Below are 23,191 nucleotides of genomic sequence, written 5' to 3'. Positions count from 1 at the left end.
TCCAAGTCTGTATCAATAAACCAAAATTCATACCAATGTAAAACATTTTAAACATAAACTAAAATCTATACCAATGTAAAACATTTTAAACAAGTTGTTCTTTAAAAGTAGGTTTATTAATCTACCCTTTTATCTTATCATCTCTATATATCTATATCATATCCCCTTTTCTTTTTTAGAAAGAGACCACATTTATAATCAACCTGTTTTAAATAAAAATATTGGTTTTTCTCTGTCCCACACCAGAGGGCTCTTCTGATTTGGGACACAAGAATCTCTTAACCATTTTTTTTTTAAAGCAATATGTCTGGGTTTAGAGGGGGAGTGAGCCAATTCCACCTCTAAAGCCAGCTTGGTATATTTGGGAATTTGGGCGTAGCATCTCTTACTACTTCCTGCTGGAGGGGGGCACTGTATCTTATGGGGACGCAAAAGAAAATTTTAGGCCTATGGGGTAGTCCTTGAGGCTGTATTGTGGGAGCCAGTTGCCTTGAAACCGTTCTGGATGTTGGATCATCTGGGCCATGGTGTCATCGGATATCTTTCAGGGGGTCTTGGCTGGTCAAACCTGATGTATCTTAATATGGAACAAATCCATAGCCTCTGGCTTTCTGTGGAAACAAAAGCAGAACCTCTTTTCCAAAGCAACATATCCTTAAATCCAAATTTTGAAGTCAAGTTACCTTTAAAATATACATATTGGTTTAATTCAACATCTTTTTTGATCAAATGTTTTTTTGCAGTTAAAAATCCCAAAGACAACACAATCCAGATTGTCTGTGTAATGTTCATCTTTACGTGGCTTTTTACATTAATTTTTTTGTCTCTTTCAAGCCTACGTATATTTTACACACATTGTAAACGATGTTATCTGAATCAGTCTTTTTGTGAGCCTATTGCTTTAAACTGCAACCTTCTAAGCCTGAAACAGTGCTGTGGCTGCTGGCTCCGCCCACTTCAGCTTCACAACATGGCAGTGGTACGTTTTCCGCCAGCTCTGGGAGTCATCAAGTCTCAGAAATAGTGGGTCTAAGCTTTTATCAAAGCAGCATGTAGCCCAGAAACCTTTTTTTTTTTTTTTTAAATACTAGTAAAGACTAAATCGACTACACAGCATAATGTGCCTCTGGCGTCTTAGACCCCTCATTCCCGCCATACTGCCGGTCAAACGCACACGCCAGGAACCCGCCAGTGTTTAAACCCGCGTTTTGCAGTGTCTAGCTGCTCATATGAGACAAGAAGCAGGAACCTGGTTTTGGCTCTGTTTAGAATTGGTTATTAAATATTCTCAGGTTTAAGGTGGAAACTCGAGCCGTTGGGCGCCATTTGTTGCTGGAGAGCTTCTCTCCAGGTTCCCCAAGCCCCGCAGTCCCACAATCCACTTATAAAATAATCACTCAGACGCTTATATCACTTATAAACTGTATGGCCGTGGCAGGCTTCTTGCTAACTGTTCTTATATCTTAAATTAACCCATTTCTATAAATCTATACCTTGCCACGTGGCTGGTGGCTTCCCAGCGTCTTTACATGCTGCTTCTCCTGGCGGTGGCTGCAGTGTCTCTCCCCTCAGCCTTCTGCTTCCCAGAATTCTCCTCTCTCCTTGTCCCACCTACTTCCTGCCTCGTCACTGGCCACCAGTGTTTTATTTATATAGAACAATATCCACAGCATTTTGCCCTGTCCCTTGGTATTGTTATAAAAAGCCCTTTTGAAGAGATAGAAGGGGATGGTGGATTTTGATCCAGGTCCTCCCTAAGCTATTCCTGTGTTTCTGTCTGTCTCACCTCCACTATTTTTCTATCTATAAATTCCTCATTCCTCTCTCCTCCTCATAGGAACCCCTTAAAAAGCTGAGAGCTGTGTGTCAGCAACAAAACCCTGCTGGGACAGATGCTCAGTCAGAGGTGAGCCAGGCAGGGGAGGTTAGAAACGCAGCCAGGGTGGGGCTGGGAGTGTCTGAGGGGGCTGTAGGACCAGCTCCCATGAGGCCAGGCTATCTGCTTTTCTCACAATTCAACCATGGTTAATGCATTAACAGTTCATCTCTCATGACTTCTGAGGACCAGGAATCTACATATGGCTTCCCTGGGAGTCTCTGTCTCAGGCCCCTCAGGATGCTGGTGATACACTCTCAGGTGAGGCTAGAGCTGGACAGCCTGTTACAAACTCACTAGCGTGGATATCAGAGAACCCTAGCTCCCGTCAGCTGGCCTGAGCTCTCTCTGGCTCTTCCAACACCGGCCTCCCACAGAGAGAAGCCCATCTGAATATGGACTCCTGGCTCGCCAGCTAAAGGAGTCTGACAGAGAGAAGTGAAGGAGAGGCAAGGAAGAGGGCAGATGGGAGAGACAGGAAAGGTGGGGAGACCCACATGGGAGGTGAGAGACAGCAGTGTTTTTGCTAACTATATCTTGCAAGTTGTAGTACAATGAATGTTTATAGTACCCAAAAGGCTTACGTAGACTCCTAGTCCCCACAGTGATGGCATTAAGAGATGGGACCTCAGGGAAGTAACTAAGCTATGAGGGTAGAGTCTTCATGAGAGGAACTAGTTCTTCTTGAAAAGACACTCCAGAAAGCTCGTCCCCTCTTTTTCGGCCTTGTGAGAAATAACAGCAAGAAATTGGCAGTCTACAACCTTGTAGCTAGACCTTATCATAGCTAGTTCATGTTGGCACCCTGATTGCCAGGTACCAGCCCTGTGAGAAACAAAGTCTGTTCTCTAGGGCCCACCCAGCCATGTGTTCCTATAGCTCATGTCCGCAGAGACAGGGGTAGCTCTTGCCATATGATGTTAGTCCTAAGTGAACCAATAACAACTCAGTGGTTACAGAAGAAGCAGTCCACCACGAGTGGGAAGCCACAACATGCTGCTATGTACCACACAGCCTGCAAAGGACACATGGTCTGATTCTGAGCACAGTGGGAAGCCATCAGAAGGCTCTGGGCCCCAGGATATACGAACTTCCTTTTATTCCCACGCTCTCATAGTATAGAATGAAAAATAAGGACCACAGGCTGTGTGACTGGGCACCCAGGCAGATGTTTGTTTGTTTGTTTGGTTGTTGGTTGGTTGGTTGGTCTTTCAAGACAGGGTTTCTCTGTGTAATAGTCCTGGCTATCCTGGAACCTGCTTTGTAGACCAGGCTGGCCTTGAACTCATAGAGTTCTGCCTGCCTTTGCCTCCCAAGTGCTGGAAAGATGTGCGCAACCATCACACAGGTTTTGTATCATCTCACATTCACCTAGTGATATCTTTTAGAAGCAGACCCTAGAACAAGCCCCAACGTGCTGATCTGGAGAAGGGAGATCCTGAGAGGCACAGTGAACCATTAAGAAGATTCCGGAGCACCAGCTCAGTCTCTTCAGCCCTGCAGCCATGGATGCATCCAGATCTTCTCAATGACAGTGGCCACATACAGTCAAGGAAGGGACACAGGGGAGGAAGGTCAGTGGTCACCAGGTCAAAGGAGCTTTGCAGGTTCCATTCAAGGAAGGGGACCAGGTAATGGAACCTTGAAGAAGTGATCTCACTTCCTGGTGAGAGATCTCAGTAGCTCTTCCAACTTTGGAAAACAGACTAGCATGTTCAATAGACAGTGCCCGGCCCATGCATCTCACTTGACCAGAGAGCCTCGGGGGGAGCAAGATACTTGGCTGCTGCAGGCCTGGTTTTTGTCTTATTTGCTTTGACGTGTGTGTGTGTGTGTGTGTGTGTGTGTGTGTGTGTGTGTGTGTGTATTTACTGTGTGTGTGAATGTCAGAGGACTACTTATCAGTTCTCTCCTTCCACTACATGGGTTCCAGGGATCAAACTCGGGTTGTAAGGCAAGCATCCTTACCCACTGGGCCATCTTACTGGCCCTGCATCTGTGTTTTCAAGGCTCTGACACTGAGAAAATCTAGAATAAGAGTCTTTTCTGCAAATACTAGCTCAGAGCTCACCACTGAAGCCTGTGACCATTTGGAAAGGGTATTCCAAGCAACAGTGGGTAACCTCACAGCTTTTCCTATTTATGTGTGCATGCGTGCATGCGTGCGTGCGTGCATGTATGGTGACTTTGGGTGCCCACAGAGGCCAGAAGGAGGCACTGGAACTTCTGAAGCTGGAGTTACAGGTGGCATAAGCTGCCCAGTGTGAGTGCTAGGAACCCAACTTGAGTCCTCTGGAAGAGCAGAAGCTGCTCTTAACCATTGAGCCATCTCTCCATGCCCAGGAACAGTCTTCCTAATGGTGGTGATTCCCCACAATGAAGGCCAGGCAGGCCCCTGACACTCCTGGCATGGATGCCAGACACTGCCTTATCCAATCTCCATTCAGATTTTTGGATGCTATTTCCTTTGACGTCCTGGTATCTATTGTAAGTGGTTGGGTCCTGGTACCCACCAACCACTCCTGCTAACCATGGGAACCCCTTCCACATCTCTCTTCTGTACTGAAAGCATCCTCATCTCTGACGAAACTACAGCGCTTGGGATGTAGAGCTGCAGGCAGATGGGCGGGGGGAGAAAGACAGGCTTTATTTGAGGACCGGAGAAGGATGGGTCACGTACAGGGACTGGATGGTATCGAGGGAACGTTTCCAGCTGTCCTTCCAGCGCTGAGCTTCCAACTCCAGTGTCCTGAAGTTGTTCTGAATAGTCTTCAGTTCTTTGTCAAACAGCACCAAGTATTTCTGAAGGAAAGCAAGGGGAAGGCCTGCGGGGACTCCTGCCCTCATAGACTTGGGAGCCCTGAGCTCTGGGACCCACAGCACGCAGCTCCTGGCCCTCAGGAACCAACACTAGTCCTACAAGTCATTTCTCAGGAATTCACCTCACAAGTTCTCAGGTAGGTGAGGTTATTCTCCTACCTTACAGATGAGAAGGCTGAGACTTGGAACCCTGAAGCCACCCAGCTCCAGAGAAGCTGACCAGGGACAAAGACCCATGGGTCTCTGGCTCTGGGACCTGAGCATTCCTGACCACTGTCCTACATGAAGCTTCCATGGAGGTTCCTGGCTTCTTCAGAAGGCTGAGCCCTGGGTCTCCCCACCCCTCGCTGAATTCAGCAGGTAGAGTCTTTCCCTCTGCCTAGGACTTGGAGTAGCATCTGGGGACCACACCAACACTGGGCATTTCAGGCTTTCTCCAGGACCAGTGGATATGTTGGATAGGACAAGGTTTCCCCATGGGCACCAGGACCAAGGATCTGTGTATCTTCAGATATACGTCAGGTGGCATTTGGGTGAAGCCTCATCGGGTCAGCCCCACAGCCTACCAGTGGGGATCAAACCCTGGCTCTGCTGTTTGGGGGTGATATGGAGAGGCAAGTGTCTTCAGGCATCATTGTCCTTGTCAGTGAAGTGGGGGCGATTCTACATCCCTCAGCATCTGCAGAGGATTTGGCAAGATGCCTCATGTGGAGAATAAGAGGTACTAGTGAGCACCCAGAGGCTTCAGATGTTCCTGCTACTGCACCCCAGTGCGCCCCCACAGCTTCGGGCCCTGCCATGTCTGTCTGCCTCACGCCTGACTCCGCTGCCCTCCACACAGCCTGTCTCCACGACCACTAGGCGAGGTATCTCTGAGCTGGGTTAGAGCACAGGGTCACACCTCAGCCACCGTGCTAGTCCAGGGGGTGGACATGGCCCTTGGCATGTGTCCCCCTGCCTATGGAGAGGTTGAGACCTGCAGCTCTGGGCCACGCTGCCACATGCTGTTTTCCCCTTAGGCCAGGTGTTGAGGTACCCAGTGGAATGACGCTCCCTCCTTCCCAGGGCAGCCAGTCTGAGCTGCCTTGTTCCCCCCTGGGATACACTGCCTGGGATACCCTGACTCACCAGGTACACGGCGTCTCGGGCTTCTATGGCAGCCAAGTGGCCCAGGGTGGTCTTGTGGGTGGTTATTGATTGTGTCTTCCGAGTCAGGATCTTGGTTTGAATGGTGATTTCATTGGGCTTGATTCCTGGCCACTTCCTACAGGCAAATGTGCTTAGCTTCCTCACCCGTCAGCCACCCAGGGCACAGCTTGGAGACTCAGCCGTTAGCATTGATTTAGACGGCTTTGTTAAAGGCCCCCTAAGCTTTTCCTGTTGGATTCTTTAGGTCGTTTCCTTTTTCCCTGATGACCTAACAGTGTGTGCAGTCGTGGGGTCTGCTGCATAAGAAAGGGAAATGCCACACCTACATTTCTTCCTTGTTCTGGGCCCTGCTTTCCTCATCAGCCTGCCGCCCAGGCAGCAGTCTTGAGCTCCTGGCCCCTGTTTTCCTATAGCAATGCTGGGAGAATTGCTGCCCACAGATGGGGGGCAGGGGTGGGGGAGGGGGGACAGGCATTTTGACAGCTGGAGTGGTTCACAGAGCTAGCAGCAGCTTGAGGCTGTACCTCCCCTTGGGACAGGCCGCCTTGTCTTTGCAGGTCACTATGGTGGTTCTCATGTGAACCAGTAGCCATGGGGTTCTCAGTATGGGCTGGGTGACCTCACCTACTTTCTCTTCAAACAGCCTCGGTCATTTCAGAGAAGGAAACTAAAGGCTGGAAATCAAAGTGACTTTCCAGGGCCATCAGGTCTGCCTGAGTTCAGAGCCTGAGTCCCTCCCCACAGGCCTGCCCTACCTGCAGTCGGCACAACCCTTCACACGGCCCTTGTTTCTAGACCCTCACCTGCTCCCGCGTTCAATCAGGGGCCTCTCGCTCTCTTCCTCCAGAGACAGTCTGGCCAGCTTCCTCCGGATGAGGATTGATATTTTCTGCTTTTGGGCCTCCATCCCTGACAGGAAAGAAGTGTGTTACTGACTGTGACCTCAGGGACAGCTTGGGAACCAAGGATGTGACACTCTGGTCATATTTAGAGATAGGAAATAGGAAGGGACGCCCAAGGCTGCTCGCCAGATGTCCAGCCTGGGGCTCCAACTCTGACAGGCTTTCCTGGTGAGGAGGGCAGGGCTCTGAGTGAGACAGAGAGCAACAGAGCATGCGCAGCTATCAAGGCACGGGCCTCCTGCCATCCGCCCACGTGCAGCCTCTGCCCCCAGACTTCTTCACCAAACTGAAGCCAAGAAGCCAGCGGGCTGTGTGTTGTGGAATATTAGTTAAGAATGTTGGGGCTGGAGAGATGGCTCAGTGGTTAAGAGCACTGACTGCTCTTCCAGAGGTCCTGAGTTCAATTCCCAGCAACCACATGGTGGCTCACAACCATCTGTAATGAGATCTGGTACCCTCTTCTGGCCTGCTGTCATACTTGCTGTATACATAATAAATAAATAAAATCTTTAAAAAAAAAAAAGAATGTGTTACATTCTTTTATGCAGTGGAATATTTGTTTAATGGTACAAAGATGTGTTGCATTCTTTGATGTTGCATTTGTTTAACTTTGTAAAGCTGTGTTACTGTGCCTGCCTAAAACACTTCATTGGTCTAATAAAGACCTGACTGGCCAATAGCTAGGCAGAGGAGGGGATAGGCAGGGCTGGCAGGCAGAGAGGATAAATAGGAGAAAAAGAGAAGAGGGAGGAGTGAGAAAAGGAGAAGGAGAGGCGGACACCAGGGACCAGCCACTCAGCCACACATCCAGCCACAGAGTAAGAAGGAAAGAAAGGTATACAGAATAGAGAAAGGGAAAAGCCCAGAGGCAAAACACAGTTAGACAGGATAATTTTAGTTAAGAAAAGCTGGCTAGAAACAAGCCAAGTTAAGGCCGGGCATTCAGAAGTAATAATAAGTCTCCATGTATTATTTGAGATACATGCCTATGATCCCAGGTACCAGGAGGCTGAGGCAGGAGGATCTCGTGTACTAATGGGTATTTCAAGAGTGTCTTGAGACACAGAGGGCCTCTGGCAGGCTCTTAACATGCAGCTCTATCTCAGGCACACTTCCGTCCACGTCCTTCGTTGTGGATGAGGGCTGAGTGTCCTTTGCTGTCATTGCCACAGGAACTGCTTCTCTTGGGGAACACCTGTGTTTGTTTTTCACCTGTTTTCAAGACTGACCTGTGAGAGTTCTTTGCACCCCAGGGATAGCTGGCCTTTCTCTGACTCACAGGTTGTGAGGAGGAATACTCTTCCGATTTGTGGTTTATTTCCATATTGCACTTCTTTTCCCCCCTGTTTTAATCTTGGCCTGGAGAAGTGCCACCACTTCCTTTACGACTTCTGATTCTTATTCTATGGTCAGAAAAAAGTGCCCTAACCCCAAGAGTATGAAGATATTCCCTGCCGGGGCTCTATTTTTATATTGACTCTTTGATTTGGTTGGCATTTACTTTTTCAGTCAAAACATTGCTTTTTGATGAAAATATGTAAAAGTCAGTCCACTTGTGATGTACACTAAATTAGTGAATTACCATGTGTCCTTTTCTCATTGAGAAGCTGGCTCTAGAAGCAACCATTCATGCCCACTTCAGACCCAAGCATGTTTGTCTCACAGTGCCCTCCAAGGACACTTATCTGGGACTAGGCTGCCCTCAGCCCCACAAACTCTGTGACACAGAGAGAAGAGAACAGCAAAAGAGCCCAAGAATAATGTCTGAGAACAGATGGAATGCCTTCCAACAGAGGTGACTACTGTTTGCCCCACGGTATAAAAGCAGCTGCAGTGAGAAAGAGAAGCCAGAGGGAATCCCATCCGTGGGAAAAGCCTCAGTGGGGAATCCCAGGCCTGGGCCTCAAATTCCCTTCTGCTGCGTGTTGTGAGCATCTAATTGGGACTACCAGCCTGTTGAAACAGTGGACTCCAAGAAATGGGAATTTCCCCAGGAATCTCATGCTGGGGAAGGAAATGGCCTCAGCAAGAGGGGTATTTGTCTCCTGGAAAGAGATTTGACCCAGCTCTAAGAACTTGTTAGACCACCTCATAGGACGAGACTGAAGCCGACAAGACAGGTCAGTGGTGGGTGGGAACGTATTTTGACCTGGCTTGCTTAGATGTGCATATACTTGGCCTGCTATTTAAACTCTGGCCTCACTATGGGTCCCAGAAGATAGATTTGGGGGAGGGAGAGGGGTTGCTGGATCTCTTAGTCCCTCTCCTGAATATGACCACATTGAATAAATTTCCTTTTTCTGCTTTCCATTTAGTTTGGCTTATTTAATAAGCTTATTAGGATAGAAGGCCAGATTTGATTTGGGGCACAGGTTGTGACCCCCCAAATTTGATAACAGAAGCCTCAGCTAAGAGGACATCCTGCTCTGTCCAGGATTATCCATCAGTAGCTTCAGATGGGTGCCTCAAAGGGACTTCCCCAACTGGATGTTTTGAGCACTGTGTGATAATGTTTTGCTATCTGTCTATTGATTTATCTGCAGCTTGATAATCATTTTTGTTAATTTGGCTTGCTATATACTCAAACTCACTCATTCAAAGTCATAAGTGTGGCTATCATAGATCATTCTGGGGCCAGAACACCACTCAATGAAGAAAATGTTTCACCCTGACTGAGGGCCAGCAGAAAACCCCAACCCCAACCACCCTGCACCTTATGATCCCTTAGGGCCACAGCATGAGGCTGGTGTACCACTTACGTGGAACCTGGATGTCATCAATGGTGACCACTTCATCCAACTGCATCAGGAACTTCTCTGTGAAGGAGGCCAGACTTGCTATGAAGAAGCGGCTGTACCTCTTGGCAAATTCCTGGAAGAAACAGAGATGAAAATGGACTTCATAAACAAAATCTCCGCTCCCAGGCCGGCAGAGGGAGGGTAGAGTTGGCTCTGTCAGAGAGTCTCCTGGTGAGGCACCCCGACACCACGTTAACAACCGCATTAGGGTTAACTAGCACCTGGTCCTCGGAGCCCAGAGACCTCCCCAACATCTGCTCTGGTTTGAGACTAAGAAAGGATTCAGAGGGGCTGGAGAAATATCTCAGCGGGTAAAGTACTTGCCACAAAAGAATGAGGACCCAAGTTCAATCCCCACACTCACAAAAAAAGCTGGGTGTGAGGGTGTGTGCCACAGTCCTGGCACTGGGGAAGGAGAAAGGGATTCCTGAGGCAGCCCGCCTAGCTGACGTGGTGAGTTCCAGGTTCAGTGAGAGACCTTGTCTCATGAAATGGGTGGACTGTTCCACTGCCCCTAAGGAACAACACCCTACACTGACCTCTGCTTTTCACATGCACGTGCATACGTGTTCACACATACCTCCCCCCAACACACACACACAATCCAGAAATGGCCAAGGCATATACACAGACAATTCACCAAACAGAAAAATAAAAGTAGGTATGGATCCTGAAGAAAATGGTCATCACTAGTTTTTGTAAATAATTTAGGAGTCAAAGTATGGCCAGGCATGGTGGCCCATGCCTTTAATCCCAGCACTTAGGAGACACTTTCTGAGTTTAAGGCCAGCCTGGTCTACATGGCAAATTCTAGGACAGCCAGGACTATAGAGAGAGACCCTGTCTCAAACAAACAGATAAAATCAAAGTAATGCAAACATCCCATAATGACCAGTTAATCTACCAAAAAGACCTGTCATTTTGTGTTCACTGGCTCAGGTACCAACTGTCAGGTCCAACTTTCTGAAGGGGAGTATGGCCCTCAGCACCTGGGATGGAGACTGAAGGGCAGCGCTCACCTCCATCTTCTCCTGGTTTGTGTGGATCACCCGGTCCAGCTCTTGCTGTCTTAGCTCCTCCACAATGTGTAGGGACTCCATTTGATGGGCATATATGGGGTGGCCAAGATTTGGATGGAGCTTCTGGGCATTCTCATCCTTCAAACAAGTCAGAAATGAGCAGAGATTTTGAGCCAGACTTTGAAATCAGGACCAATGTCTTCTGTCATCTAAGGCCAAATCCAGACAGATATGTCCTGTGATCTGAGTGTAGAAAGAGGACTGAGTGGCAGTGAGGACAAGGTGGGAGGGTGGCTGGTACCAACTCTGAGGGTTGGAGAGAAGGTTGAGCTGAGCATCTGCTCCAGCACAATCTGGACCTTTAGTTCAATAAAGCCAGCACCAATCACATGCCACAGCACCAAGGCACATTGTGGAACTGTCATTGATCTCAACGACCAAGGCCCTACCGAAGATTGCCAACACAGCCTAGAGTTTGGTGAATGCCTTCTGCCAATAAGCATTGACTCAGTTACTAATTCACCAGTGTCCCCTGTCCCCAGCAACCCCCAAACCTAGTTCTTCTTCTTGCTCACACCCTGCCTCCGTTCTCAACCCCCTGCACTCCTGGTCCTGCAACCTTCACCTTCTTCTTCTCTAGTTGATTCTGCTGCTGCTCAAACTGCTCCTGAATCTCCTTCATGGATGTGCAGAACTTGTTCCAATGCTGTTCCTTGAAGTTCTCGGTCACCAGCCAACACACCTGGGGCAGCAGCTCCTCAAACCTCCTCACCTGAGCACGTAATTCTGCAGGAATTGGAGGCAGGATATCAGGGAGTTGGCAAAGGAGATGTAAGTTGCTGAGGCCATGTCTCCAAAAATAAAGAAATAAAAATAAAATGGGAAAAGACTGGTCTCCAGTGTGGTAAGAGCTACTCCATCAAAAGGAGACCTGCAGTCGGACCAAGATGGAAAGTGATGGGTAAGCAAATTCAGAGGGATCCTTCTCAGTGTGCTTAAAATGTGTTGTCTTTCATCAGCTTGGACAAGTTCCCATCTATGACCACTTTGGGCATTGCCTCCACTTTTCTCTCCCTTTCCTGTACCTCCAAACAGTCAGAGGCTAAGACCTACTCTGTCATTCCTATATCTCTACCTCTCATGTTTTCATCTCCCTGTCCTGCAGGATATTTCCTCTCCAGCTGCTTTCCAGTTCGCCAATTCCACGTTCAGCTATGTCAAACCGGGCCGCACACCCATTCATCATTTTACAAGGTCAGCTCTTGATGTTTCCTTTTTAGAAGTTCTGTTTCACTCTCTTTGGCATCTAATTGGTCATTCTGTAGTATCTTACTCCTGTGTTTCCAGTTTCCCCTTTTATTTAACTGTAAACACTCCATCTCTATTCTGTGCCTTGTACTCCCCTCCCTCCCTCTCTCCTCCTCTTCCCACTTCTTCCCGTTCTTCCCTTTCCACCTCTTTTTTATTCTCCCCTCATTCTTCCCCTACTCTTACCATGTAGCCCAGGCTACCCTTGACTTTGAAACCCTGCCTCAGCCTCCCTAGTACTGGAATCGAAGGTATGAGCCACCACACGCAGCTGGCTGTGTCTGGGGTTCCTTCAGTGTCTGCAATCTTTGCTGCTCTCATTCTGGGCCTCTGACTCCAGGTGCCTTGCACTCATGGTGAATGCTTTGGGAACTTTATCTGGGGGAGTTGGAGGGTTGAGGCAAAGGCAGGTTTGAGGTTTGAGGATGCCTCAGCATTAAGCAAATTCTGGACACTGTCAGAGAATGGTAGCTTGAAGCTGGAGTATCTGTCTCAGATCCTTTTGAATGATTTCCATAAAATAGAATTTGTGTTTCAGTAAGTATGAACTGGGCTGAGAAAGCACATCAGGGCTACACTTCTGCTCGGGATCCCCAGTGGAGCCTTGTATATCTTGTTTGCGTTATCCATTATCAAGGTTTCTGCTGAGATGTTTGATTCTAGTAGATGGGAGCGGGACTTTGTGTCTCACTGGCCTGAGCTGAGGAGTTTGAGTCTTGATTGCCCTGCTCTGCAGGCAGAGCCTTGTGGTCCTAGCTTTACATGGAGCATCCCACCTTGGGGTGGGCGGGGTGGGGGGTGGGGGTGGGTCTTGGCTTGTGTCTCCTGTTCTTAATGCCCCAATTGAAAGAGGAGGCTCCAGGTCTCATAGATTTAGGGCAGAAGCCAGGATCTCTGGTCCATTTATTAGTTTCTATTCTCACTTATTTTTTGGTTTTTGTGTGTCTCATACTTTATGAGCACTTTAGAAGATTTTATGCCCCAAATACTGTTTCCAGCACTTTCTATGTCCTCAGTAGGAGACAGGGAGGGTGCTGGGCTGCTATTCCAAAGGGGATAGAAGTCTCCACCAATGGATTATGTGATAGAAGATTTTCAGGTGTGTTACTTTTGTTTTTGTTGCATTTGTTTAACTCTGTGAAGCTGTGTTGATGTGCCTGTCTGAAACACCTGATGGTCTGATAAAGAACTGGACATTAACAAGGAGGGAGAAAGGATATCCAGGGCTGACAAGCAGAGAGAATATATAGACGGAGAAATCTGGAAAGAGAGGTCGAAGATCTAGGAGCCAGAGAAGGAGGAGGACTCCAGAGGCCAGCCACCAGCTACACAGCAGGCCACAGAGTAAGTAAGATTTACAGAAGTCAGAGAATGGGAAAAGCCCAGAGGTAAAAGGTAGAAGGGATAATTTAAGATAAGGAAAGCCAGCTAGAAACTAAGTCAAGCTAAGGCCGGGCATTTATAAGTAAGAATAAGCCTCCGTGTGTGATTTATTTGGGAGTTGGATGGCAGGCCCTCCAAAAAAAGCCAAAAGACCAACCAACAACAGGATTAGACATCTACAAGAGAGGAACACTGTCTACAGTACTTCCCAAGACCACCTGACCACAGGGCCTTTGCTTTGAGGACAAACATAGGGATCCCTCTGAGTTCACTAGGAAACGCTGTCTATGGCTTGGCTTTTTCTCATTCTGCAATCACGGGTTCTGGCCAGTCATTCCCTGTGAGGCATTAATCCAAAAAGGAAGCCTTCGTGGTAACTTTGTTACTTCCTCCACCTTACAGATAAGAAAACGGAGGCTCAGAGAGGTAGAATTACTTTGCCAAAGTCACACAACTGGGAGGTCACAGGGCTTGGTTTTGACCCCAGGTCTGGCTACCTCCTAATCCCCCCCACACACACACCTCCCCTGCTAACTCTGAAATCATACAGCAGAGCCCAATAAAGTGTGATAGATCTGCACAGAGGAATATTATTCCGTGTTTTTTTTTAAGTACTATACACTCCACAACATGCATAACCTCAAAAACATTCCATAAAACGAAAGAAGACAGTCTCAAGGGGCCACGTGACTCCATCCCACGAAAGGACAGAGAGAAAAATTACAGATGGGCGTGGATGCTGTTTGCTTGGGTCTGGGAGGGGGTAGGTGGATGAGGCCTAACATCGGCAGTGGTAGCAGTTATACAACTTGGGAAATGAACCAAAAGCCACTGAATGATTGGTCACAGCCCATGACTGTAGAATGAGTGGAATCCAAGCATTAGACAGGTTTCCCAGCGAGCTCAGAGGGATCCCATTCTCTATGGTTGTCCTCAAAGCAAAGGCCCTGTGGTCAGGTTGGCTTGGGAAGGTCAGCTGGGCTGTGAATGGAATGACAAGCTCTGAGATACAGAGTGGAAAACCAATTACATTTCTGAAAAAAAAAAAAACAATGAACCTTTAAAAATTTTTGCCCAATTTGCCGGGCGGTGGTGGCGCACGCCTTTAATCCCAGCACTCGGGAGGCAGAGCCAGGTGGATCTCTGTGAGTTCGAGGCCAGCCTGGGCTACCAAGTGAGTTCCAGGAAAGGCGCAAAGCTACACAGAGAAACCCTGTCTCGAAAAACCAAAAAAAAAAAAAAAAAAAAAAAAAAAAAAAAAAAAAAAAAAATTTTTGCCCAATTAAGTTTAATAGTGCTTTCTCTTAACCCCAAGAGGTTGGCTTTTCACAGGGCTATTCCTCTCCTCAGTGAGTCTAAGGGAGGGCTGAGGTCCACCCCTGGCCATACCTGCTCCTGTGTTCCTTCCGAGGGCTGAATGGCACTTACCCAGGAGGCAGGAGTTGTGATACTCATCCGCCTGATTCTGATATTCCAGGATCTTCTTGACGATGTGCTCGGCACACTGGTCAAAGTTTTCGTACATGCATTCAGGCCTGGTGACTGGGCGTTTCTCTTTGCGGTAAAAATCCTGCCGGAGAGAGGTGATCACGTGTGGCCCCGCCAGCCCATCTTGACTGTCACACTTCTGCCCTGTCACCCTCCCCCCACCCCAAGCCCACCAAGCATGGCTACAAACAGACCATGTCTGCTATTTGAATGCCTGCATGGCAAACTCCTAGTTAGCCCTAGAGACCCAGGTCCATGGCATCTCAACCTGGAACAGGGCTGGGTGTTTACTGGAAAGCATCAGGATGTGGACCACAAAGGTAGACAAGCTGGGGTCCTGCCTGGCAGAACCCAGCCTGCTGAAGGCAGGCAGGGGACCTGGGTATGTCCTGGGACATGCCAGAGCAGCACAGCATGCAGGCTGTGCCCAAGCCCCACAAGGCTACCTGTGTCCCGCTACTGGGAGCCATGTAGCCTAGTTTGGGATCAGTATATGAGTGCTCGTCCAATGGGTCTCCATGAGGCAAAGCCGTGGAGACAGTCTCACTCGGCAAGGACCAGTGGACTTAGGGGTAGGGCGGAACACTGCTGGAACGGCACAGCCTGTGAGCTCTTTTCTCTCTGAGTATTGATGATGCTCCTGGTGGTTTTCAGGGTCACTTCGTCAGTCACTCATGGGACAGAGGTGATCATTCATAGAAACACTTTTTTTTTTTTTTTCTCAAATGTTTTCCCCTAAAATTCTTTGGGAACTGATACTTCTCGGGTTTCCTATCTGGAAATACCAGCTGTCCCTCCAGACCCTGGGAGCTGTTCTGATTCAGTGCTGACTGGATTGGAGGCAACAAAAACTAATGGGCAGCTGAAGAAGAAGTACAAGCTAACTGTATACAGGCAGCTTATGGCAGATCACCCCTATTTCTGTAAATACGCTTTAAGTTTTGAACGATGTTATTGTTCTTGAGAGTGTGTGCCTACGTCAATCACCTTTTGGCATTGTAAAGACAAGATGTACCTGGCTCAATATTTGACCAAGCTAACAAAATGATAAGCGTCGTTTTTGGTTTAAAAGATGTTTTGATGTAAAAACATATTTGTTTTTGCCAGAGGTTGATGCTGGAGGGCGAGAAAAACATGTTTGTTAGTATGGAAAAACATGCTTGTTTTTGAAGTGTAAATAAAGACGGCCCGAGCTATTCAGGGCCGGCCACTTGTGTGAAACTCATCTGGCTGTTGGATACTACTTCATTTCTTCCCACCCATGCCTCTCCCCTGTCTCAGGACTTGAACCTTGGCTGTCGTGGATCATGGCATCCCACCATGTCTGGGTTGCTGGGGCCCTGAGGGACAGAGGATGGGTTTGTTCCTCTTGGCGCACTCATCATCAACTGACACCCAAACTGTGTCCAAGCAGTGTTTGCGGACTGGTTAGAGAGATGAATAAAGACACGCTGGATGGTTTAGTTTCTAGGAGGAAACGTTAAAAAGAAACAACCGGACAACAGACTCAGGGTCCTGAGGTGGTGGGCCCCTCGGGTGCCCCGCTAAGCAGACTGCATGAGGCAGGGGGTGGGGGGCTGGAGGGGCTTCCAGGGCAGGCAGAGGGCCTGCAGGCGGCTCTCACCTCCACCACGAACAGCAGGTGCTCGTTGCTCTCCCAGAGGAGAGTCTGGATGATGTTTTTGAAGTCCCTGCAACCCAAAGAAAGCAGGTCTGTGAGGTGCACCTTCCGGACCACCAACACAGGCAGGAGCGAGCAACTGAGTGTTCTGAGTGTTGTTCTCCAGCCCTGTCACTCCTAGGGATTGATTACTCATTACTGCCAGGACCTTGGCCTTTGAACATCCAATTAAAAATTAATTAATTAATTAAAAAAGCTGAGAAACTTCTTGGTCTCATTCGTCACTTGTTCCTTTTCTTCTGATCCTCGCTCTGTGCCTAGTTCTCAATTGCCTGATTCTGATTCTCTCTTCTCCTCTGAAGTGCCCTAATCTGTGGGTAGGGGGTTGATTGGTTTGACTGGGTAATTAACCTCTGTTTCTCCCAGTAGACTGTAAGTTTACCAAGTATTTAAAATACTGATTGGGAGATTATTAGATGGATGTATCTCTGGTACCTGAATTTCCTGCATGAGCTCAGAATGAACAGATGGTCATAGTCCACAAAAATGAAACTTAAGTTTAATCAGAACTAGCTCATGGGCCTCTAACTAGGGACTTTGCACAGTAACTAATCAAATCTTTTCTTCGTGCTTCTGTGAACATGAACACATTTTCCCCTTGGTGCCTCCTCCACGGAGCTCTCTCGACCACACAGTCCACAGTCCCCATTTATGAATGAATGCCTATATGCACAAATCCCCTCGATGGTTGCATTTTAATGTGCTGGAGTTCTAACTCTGAATGAAGACCGTGGAGGGGAAAAGTTTCTCGGGGACGGGGCACTGGTGGTCTCTGCACCGGTTAGTCCCTTGCACTCTTTGAAAAAGGAAGGAGCCCGCCGTGATAGCCCACACCTATAATTCCAGCAGGAGGTCAAGGCAGGGTGATGAAGAGTTCAAGGTCGTCCTTGGCTACCTTTGAGCTCCAGGTCAGCCTGAACTACTGAAATCTTTGTCTAAAACACTAACAATAAAAACGATTAGTAACGAATAACAAGCCAAAGCTTTGAGATGGCTCAAATTTGATTGCCAAGCAAGCCTGAGACCTGAGTTTGATCCCAAGATCCATGTTTGAAAGAAGCCAGGTGAAGTGTGTCTGTAATCCCAGCACTCCTGTGATGAGAAGGGAGGCAGAGACTGGAGAATCGCCTTGAAATTAGCACATGACACAGCAGAAACAAGAAGAGAGACCTGGACTAACAGGGCAGGAGAGAATCACGTCCTGAAAATTGTTCTCTGACTACACACACACACACACACACACACACACACACACTCACATTCACTCACTCTCATAATAATAATAAAAGTAAATTAAAAGTTTAAAAGTAGTAAGCCAATGAGTAAGCCCTCCTATGAGGCACTGTACTGCAGTTTTATGTCAATCTGACACAAGCTAAAGTCATCTGAGAGGAGAGAGCCTCCCCTGAGAAAACGCCTCTATATGATCCAGCTGCAGGCATGCCTGTAAAGTATTTTCCTAATTAGTGATTGGTGGGGGAGGGCCCAGCCCACTGTGGGTGGGGCCAGCCCTGGGCTGGTGGTCCTGGGTTCTAGAAGAAAGCAGTCTGGGCAAGTCATAAGGAGCAAGCTAGTAAGCAGCACCCCTCCATGGCCTCTGCATCAGCTCCTGCCTCCAGGTTCCTGCCCTGTGTGAGTTCCTTCCCTCACTGATTTTGATGATGAGCTGTTGTTATATGGAACTGTGTGTGAAATAAACCTTTCCTCCCCAAGTTAGTTTTGGTCATGGTGTTTCATCTCAGCAATCATAACCCTGACTAAGACAGGCACTTCCTCCACTCACTCTAAAGAGCCATTAGGGCATGGCTCAGACACCAGAGACTTAAAAGCAAATTTCTGTTGACTGGTGGATTTTCATGCCCCATAAGCTCAACTGTTTTAAAAGCAAAAATGAGATGAAGAACCAATGTCTTCAGAGTGCGTGGAGTCTTGGGACACTGATACTTCACAATGGACTCTGAAGTATCCCAGAGACTGCTGCCCATATGTAGTACTACTACTTGCCAGATTGGTCAATGGTCTATCATTTCAAAACTTACTCATTGTACTTTTAAAAGATGCAATTACTGAAGGCCGGGCAGTGGTGGCGCACGCCTTTAATCCCAGCACTCGGGAGGCAGAGCCAGGCGGATCTCTGTGAGTTCGAGGCCAGCCTGGGCTACCAAGTGAGTTCCAGGAAAGGCGCAAAGCTACACAGAGAAACCCTGTCTCAAAAAAACCAAAAAAAAAAAAAAAAAAAAAAAAAAAAAGATGCAATTACATCGAGGTAAGGAGAAATTAACACCAACATTTTAGTGCATTCCCTCCAGCTAATTTTACTTAAAATCAGACACAATTAGCTTCACATGGATTCCACATATTCTCTGTCCATTTATCAAATTCTTAGTGCCCCTGTATTGGGATATGGTCTTCAGTGGTTGTGGAGCATCATTAAATATAGATGTACCACAGTTTGCAATCCTTTCATTTTTGGAATTTCAGAGTTTTTTCGCCACTTTCAATTGGCATGAAAAGTACTACATGGGTGAGCAGGAGATACAGCTGAAGGGGAGAGAGCTTGCTTTGCATACATGAAACCCTAGGTTCATCAAATTTCTGAAAAATCAGCAACAAGGCATTGCATGGGTTTTTGGTTTGTTTGTTTGTTTGTTTGTTTTTGTTTTTTGTTTGTTTTTTTGCACAGTAGGCAATGTGTTTTGCCAGTCAACGGAATCTTAGCCTTAGGTGACTTCCTTCCTTGAGAGTGACAGAAAGGTCCACCAATCAAGTTCACATATTTCTCAAAGGCTGAGAAACATTCTAGTTCCCAGGGGCATTCCATCAGATTATAGGTGGAGAAAACTCTAACAGAACCCCAAACAACTGAACAATTGGCGAGCATAACCTTGAGTAACTTCCAGAGAGATGACCCCACTCATCCCAGTCACCAGACACACTGGTCCCAGACACACTTGGATGAACCCTAAAAATAGTGGCAACTAGGATCCACTCTGCCAGAAGCTGGCTCTGGATCCCCCTCTAGCATCACATGACCTTGGATCTGATGGTATGAGTCATAACTCCCCACTCTCTAGATCGTGTCCATCCACCACTGCTTTGTCCTAAGCGGTCCCATGACAGTGATCGGATCTGGCCTGAGGCTGTGAGTCATCTCTCCAGCTGAATGAGGGTGTGGCTGCTCACCTCAGTGCTGTGAAGGTATTTGTCCTTATGGCTAAATACACTCTCTTCCAGGCCTTCCTCCACTTAGAACACTTAGACGCGCATTTGTGTCTCCTGTAGGGCTCCTCCCTGCTTCAGAACAGAACAGTTCCAAGCAACTGGCTACACAACACAAACTGCATGGAATAACTTTGAGGAGGTTTTTCCTTCGCGAGGAGGTTGAGCTCTTAGGGAGAAAGGTATGAGACTTGTAGATGGCTGCTTTGATGGCCTCTGCTGATGGCTTCTGGGAATTCTAGAAGGATGATTGTTGATGACCCCTGCCCTCAGTGCAGGGCACCTGCTTTCACTCTCTAAGCTGGCCGCCCTCTTGCAGTCCTCGGTTAGTTGGTGAGTGAGTCGCAGGCGAAGTACGGGATGGGCTTGTCTCCTGCTCATTTCCTGGTGTCCCAGTGAGGCTGAGCATTTCCCTTGGGTGTTTATTTCCAACAGTTTCTTCTTTTTGGTGTGATTTTTTTTTAAACTCAAGGACAATTTTATTAGAGTTTAAGAGAAAAACATAGTACAGGTTAGGAAAAAACTCTGGCAGCCACCAGGAGATGGAGAAAAAAACCATGCCTTTAAGTCAGCCATGGAATAGAAATAGCTGGCTGGAGCGGAAGAGCTGGACTAGTGGTTAAGAGCACTTGCTCTTCCAGAGGCCCTGGGTTTGATTCCCATCACCCACAGGGCAGCTCACAACCACCTGTAACTCCAGTTGCAAGGGATCTGATGCCCTCTTCTGGCCTTGACAGGCACCTGCATACACATAACCCAGGCAAACACACACATAAAATAAAAATAAAGTTCATGTGTTGTGTGGTAGTTTGAATGTATTTGGCCCCCAAAAGCTCATAGAGAGTGGCACTATTAGGAGGCATGGCCTTGTTGGAGGAAGTATGGTCTTGTTGGAGGAGACTGGACAACACAAGCCTTTAATCCAGGCCATGAAGATGGAGGGCACACCTTTAATCTGGGACACACCTTCTGTCAGAGGTGTGTTACCGTGGGGGCGGGCTTTGAAGTCTTTTTCTCAAGCTTCACTTAGTGTGGCGGTTCAGTTGATTTCCTGCAAGATCAGGATTGTCAACTCCAGCACCATATCTGCCTACACACTGCTACGCTCTCCTTCATGATGATAATGGACTGAACCTCTGAAACTATAAGTGAGCCACCCTCAAATTTTTCTTTATAAAAGTTGCCATGGTCTTGGTGTCTCTTCACAGCAATAGTAAACCCTAAGACATGCTGGAAAATCAGGGTGTGGGTTAGTTATCATAGGCATGAGGTCCTGATGAAAAGATCCATTTGGAGACAGGGGCTTGCTATATAGCCCAGGCTGGCTAAACTTGTGATCCTCATGCATTAGCCCCTGGGTTCTAGGATTACAGGCCAGAACCACCATGCCTGGCTCCATGCTGGCAGTTCCTCCCTGACTTCCCAACCTTCCCAACTGTAAGAAATAAATCTCTGACGTTTATACGTTCTGAAGCCTTAGACATTCTGTATGGTAGCAGAGTGAGATTAAGATAGGACTCCGGGGCATTGTGCCGTCACTGAGAAAGTCAAATGCTGCAAGTCCATTAATGTTGATATCTCCAGCTGACAAAATTGCAAGGAAAAACCAAGGACATTCCTGATTGCTCGGTGTTGGGGTGGTGGAAGGATCGTAAGAGGGGGTGTTTGGAGGGGTGGGACAGTTGTGTATCTTGACTGTTGTGGGAGTTCACCTCTTTCTGGAATTAAAAGGACACAGAACTGGAGGGAACAGAGTCAGGGCGGCTGTGGCACAGGACGTCACATGCATAGGATGAGGACGCCTCAGGCCGCCAACCTGAGGTCTCTCCTGAGTCACCTGGTGGGTTGGACAGCCTTCCTCACATAGTTCCCCAGCTCCAGAGGTAAGATCGACATTGGGGGGGGCAGTCAAAGTCTGCCAAGAGGAGTAGGGGTCCCTCAGTGAGAAAGTGGGGCTCCACTTTGGGGCTCGGCGTTCTCCAAGGGCTTCTGATGCCTTCAACTTGAGATTCCCATGATTTGCTCAAAAGGAAGCTAGATTAAGTAAACTGGCTTCGGCTTTAATCACTGAAGTGCTGATAAAGGAAAAGAGGAATGCCGCAGCAGGGGTGGGAAACCGGAAGAACAAGAACAAAAACAAACAAAGAACACAAGCGAAGCCCTCCAACCTCCCGAGCGCCCCCGGGCACCATGAAATGCTGAGCCTGGAAAATGGGAGCTTTTTGGTGGAGATGTCTCTCAACAAACACGTCTAATGTTAAGACACGCTGACCTTGATGTGTAAGTTTACCCCGCCAACACCTCCGCTGCCCTTACAGAGAAAAAGAGTTCTCACAGAGGGACATGATTCCACAAGGGGGAAACAGTGTGCCACTACTTACTCAGCCTGAGGAGGAGGCCTTTCCCCAAGCACCTGGTACTTTCTGTCGATTCTGATGATCTTGGTATGTCGTGTCATGCTGTGAGACAGAAGATGGTCAGTACTTTGTAGTGGTGAGGGGCGGCGGGGGGGGGGGGGGGAGTAGTTCTGTACCCACTGGACCCTGCCTGGGATGCCTGAGAGCCTGCGATGCCTACGAGGCAGGATGACTGGATTTTAGAACAGCTCTACAGGATGCTTCCCCACTTTTCAACTTTTTTTTTCTCTAAAAAACCCCTATAACTTTGGGTTTATTGCTGAGTCCCAGGCAAGGCCAGGTAGATGGCAAGTGGCAGGGGTGGTCAGGTCCAGAAGTTTGCATCCTCTCTTTCCCGTGAAGACTCAAGGAAAGCCGTCAGGGTCATTAGATAATCATACAACGCTTCTAGTTAGGTGTGAATTCATTTACACAAGGAATAATTCACACACACACACACACACACACACACACACACACACACACACACTATCCAGGGCTCAGCAAAGAGCCAAAGTTGGCTCAGCCATTGACTTCTGTCATTTGCTTTCCCTAAAATATATGGGCTAGAGCTAGAGGCCCATGTGTGATGGATGACCTCTCCAGAGCTTAGTAGGTGACCATGGACTTAGACACCATGTCCCGGTCCTCCTCTAACCCACCTGCTCCTGTGCTCAGTCTGTCCCCCTTTCTAATGCTGTCCAGCTTGTGGGGAGATTGCAGGACTGTCATCCCACTGATAGCTACCCAGACACTTCTCTAGGTACAGAGGTGTGGGAGCGATGATCCGCCCCTAAGGAGGAGCTCAGCCCTGAATAAAGCCGCTGTTACAGCGCCCCTCCACCTGCTTCCCACACAGCTCCTGAGCATGAGTACAAGTAAGACCTGAGATCAGAGTCTGAACAAAAGACAGGCTGTCTGGCCTTTGGGGACAAGCGGGCCCACGGTGTCTGGGAAGGGGAAGTTTGGGATGGCCTTGCATCCTTACCTCCCTGCTGAGGTGGCACTGGAGCTGGCCAAGGCCTTCTTCACGGACTTTTCTCCCCGGTACCGATGTTTCTTCAAGGCTTTGGGTGGCAAGTGTCCAGGACAAGAGCAGGGAAGAAGAGGTGACCATAGGCTGCAGCTGCCGCCAACCTCCCTGCCGCTCCC

The 23,191-nt window shown here is 48.1% G+C and overlaps 1 protein-coding gene across 1 annotated transcript in view; it reads right to left on the bottom strand.

The window, feature by feature from the left end:
* Nucleotides 1-4,496: 4,496 nt before the first annotated feature.
* The window catches only part of Ccdc180 (coiled-coil domain containing 180), a 59,767-nt gene continuing 41,072 nt past the window's right edge, over nucleotides 4,497-23,191 (bottom strand). The window contains 10 exon segments of the mRNA XM_076564151.1: nucleotides 4,497-4,678; nucleotides 5,825-5,960; nucleotides 6,649-6,754; nucleotides 9,507-9,618; nucleotides 10,565-10,702; nucleotides 11,190-11,350; nucleotides 14,684-14,825; nucleotides 16,368-16,434; nucleotides 22,025-22,102; nucleotides 23,028-23,190. Coding sequence (XP_076420266.1) covers nucleotides 4,523-4,678; nucleotides 5,825-5,960; nucleotides 6,649-6,754; nucleotides 9,507-9,618; nucleotides 10,565-10,702; nucleotides 11,190-11,350; nucleotides 14,684-14,825; nucleotides 16,368-16,434; nucleotides 22,025-22,102; nucleotides 23,028-23,190 — 1,259 coding nt within the window. The 3' untranslated portion in view covers nucleotides 4,497-4,522.

The sequence above is a fragment of the Peromyscus maniculatus genome, chromosome 2 (genome assembly GCF_049852395.1).
Source record: "Peromyscus maniculatus bairdii isolate BWxNUB_F1_BW_parent chromosome 2, HU_Pman_BW_mat_3.1, whole genome shotgun sequence".
In the NCBI taxonomy this organism is placed as follows: domain Eukaryota; kingdom Metazoa; phylum Chordata; class Mammalia; order Rodentia; family Cricetidae; genus Peromyscus; species Peromyscus maniculatus.
The sequence above is the reverse complement of the archived record's forward strand: the minus strand, read 5'-3'. Positions and strand labels throughout refer to the sequence as shown.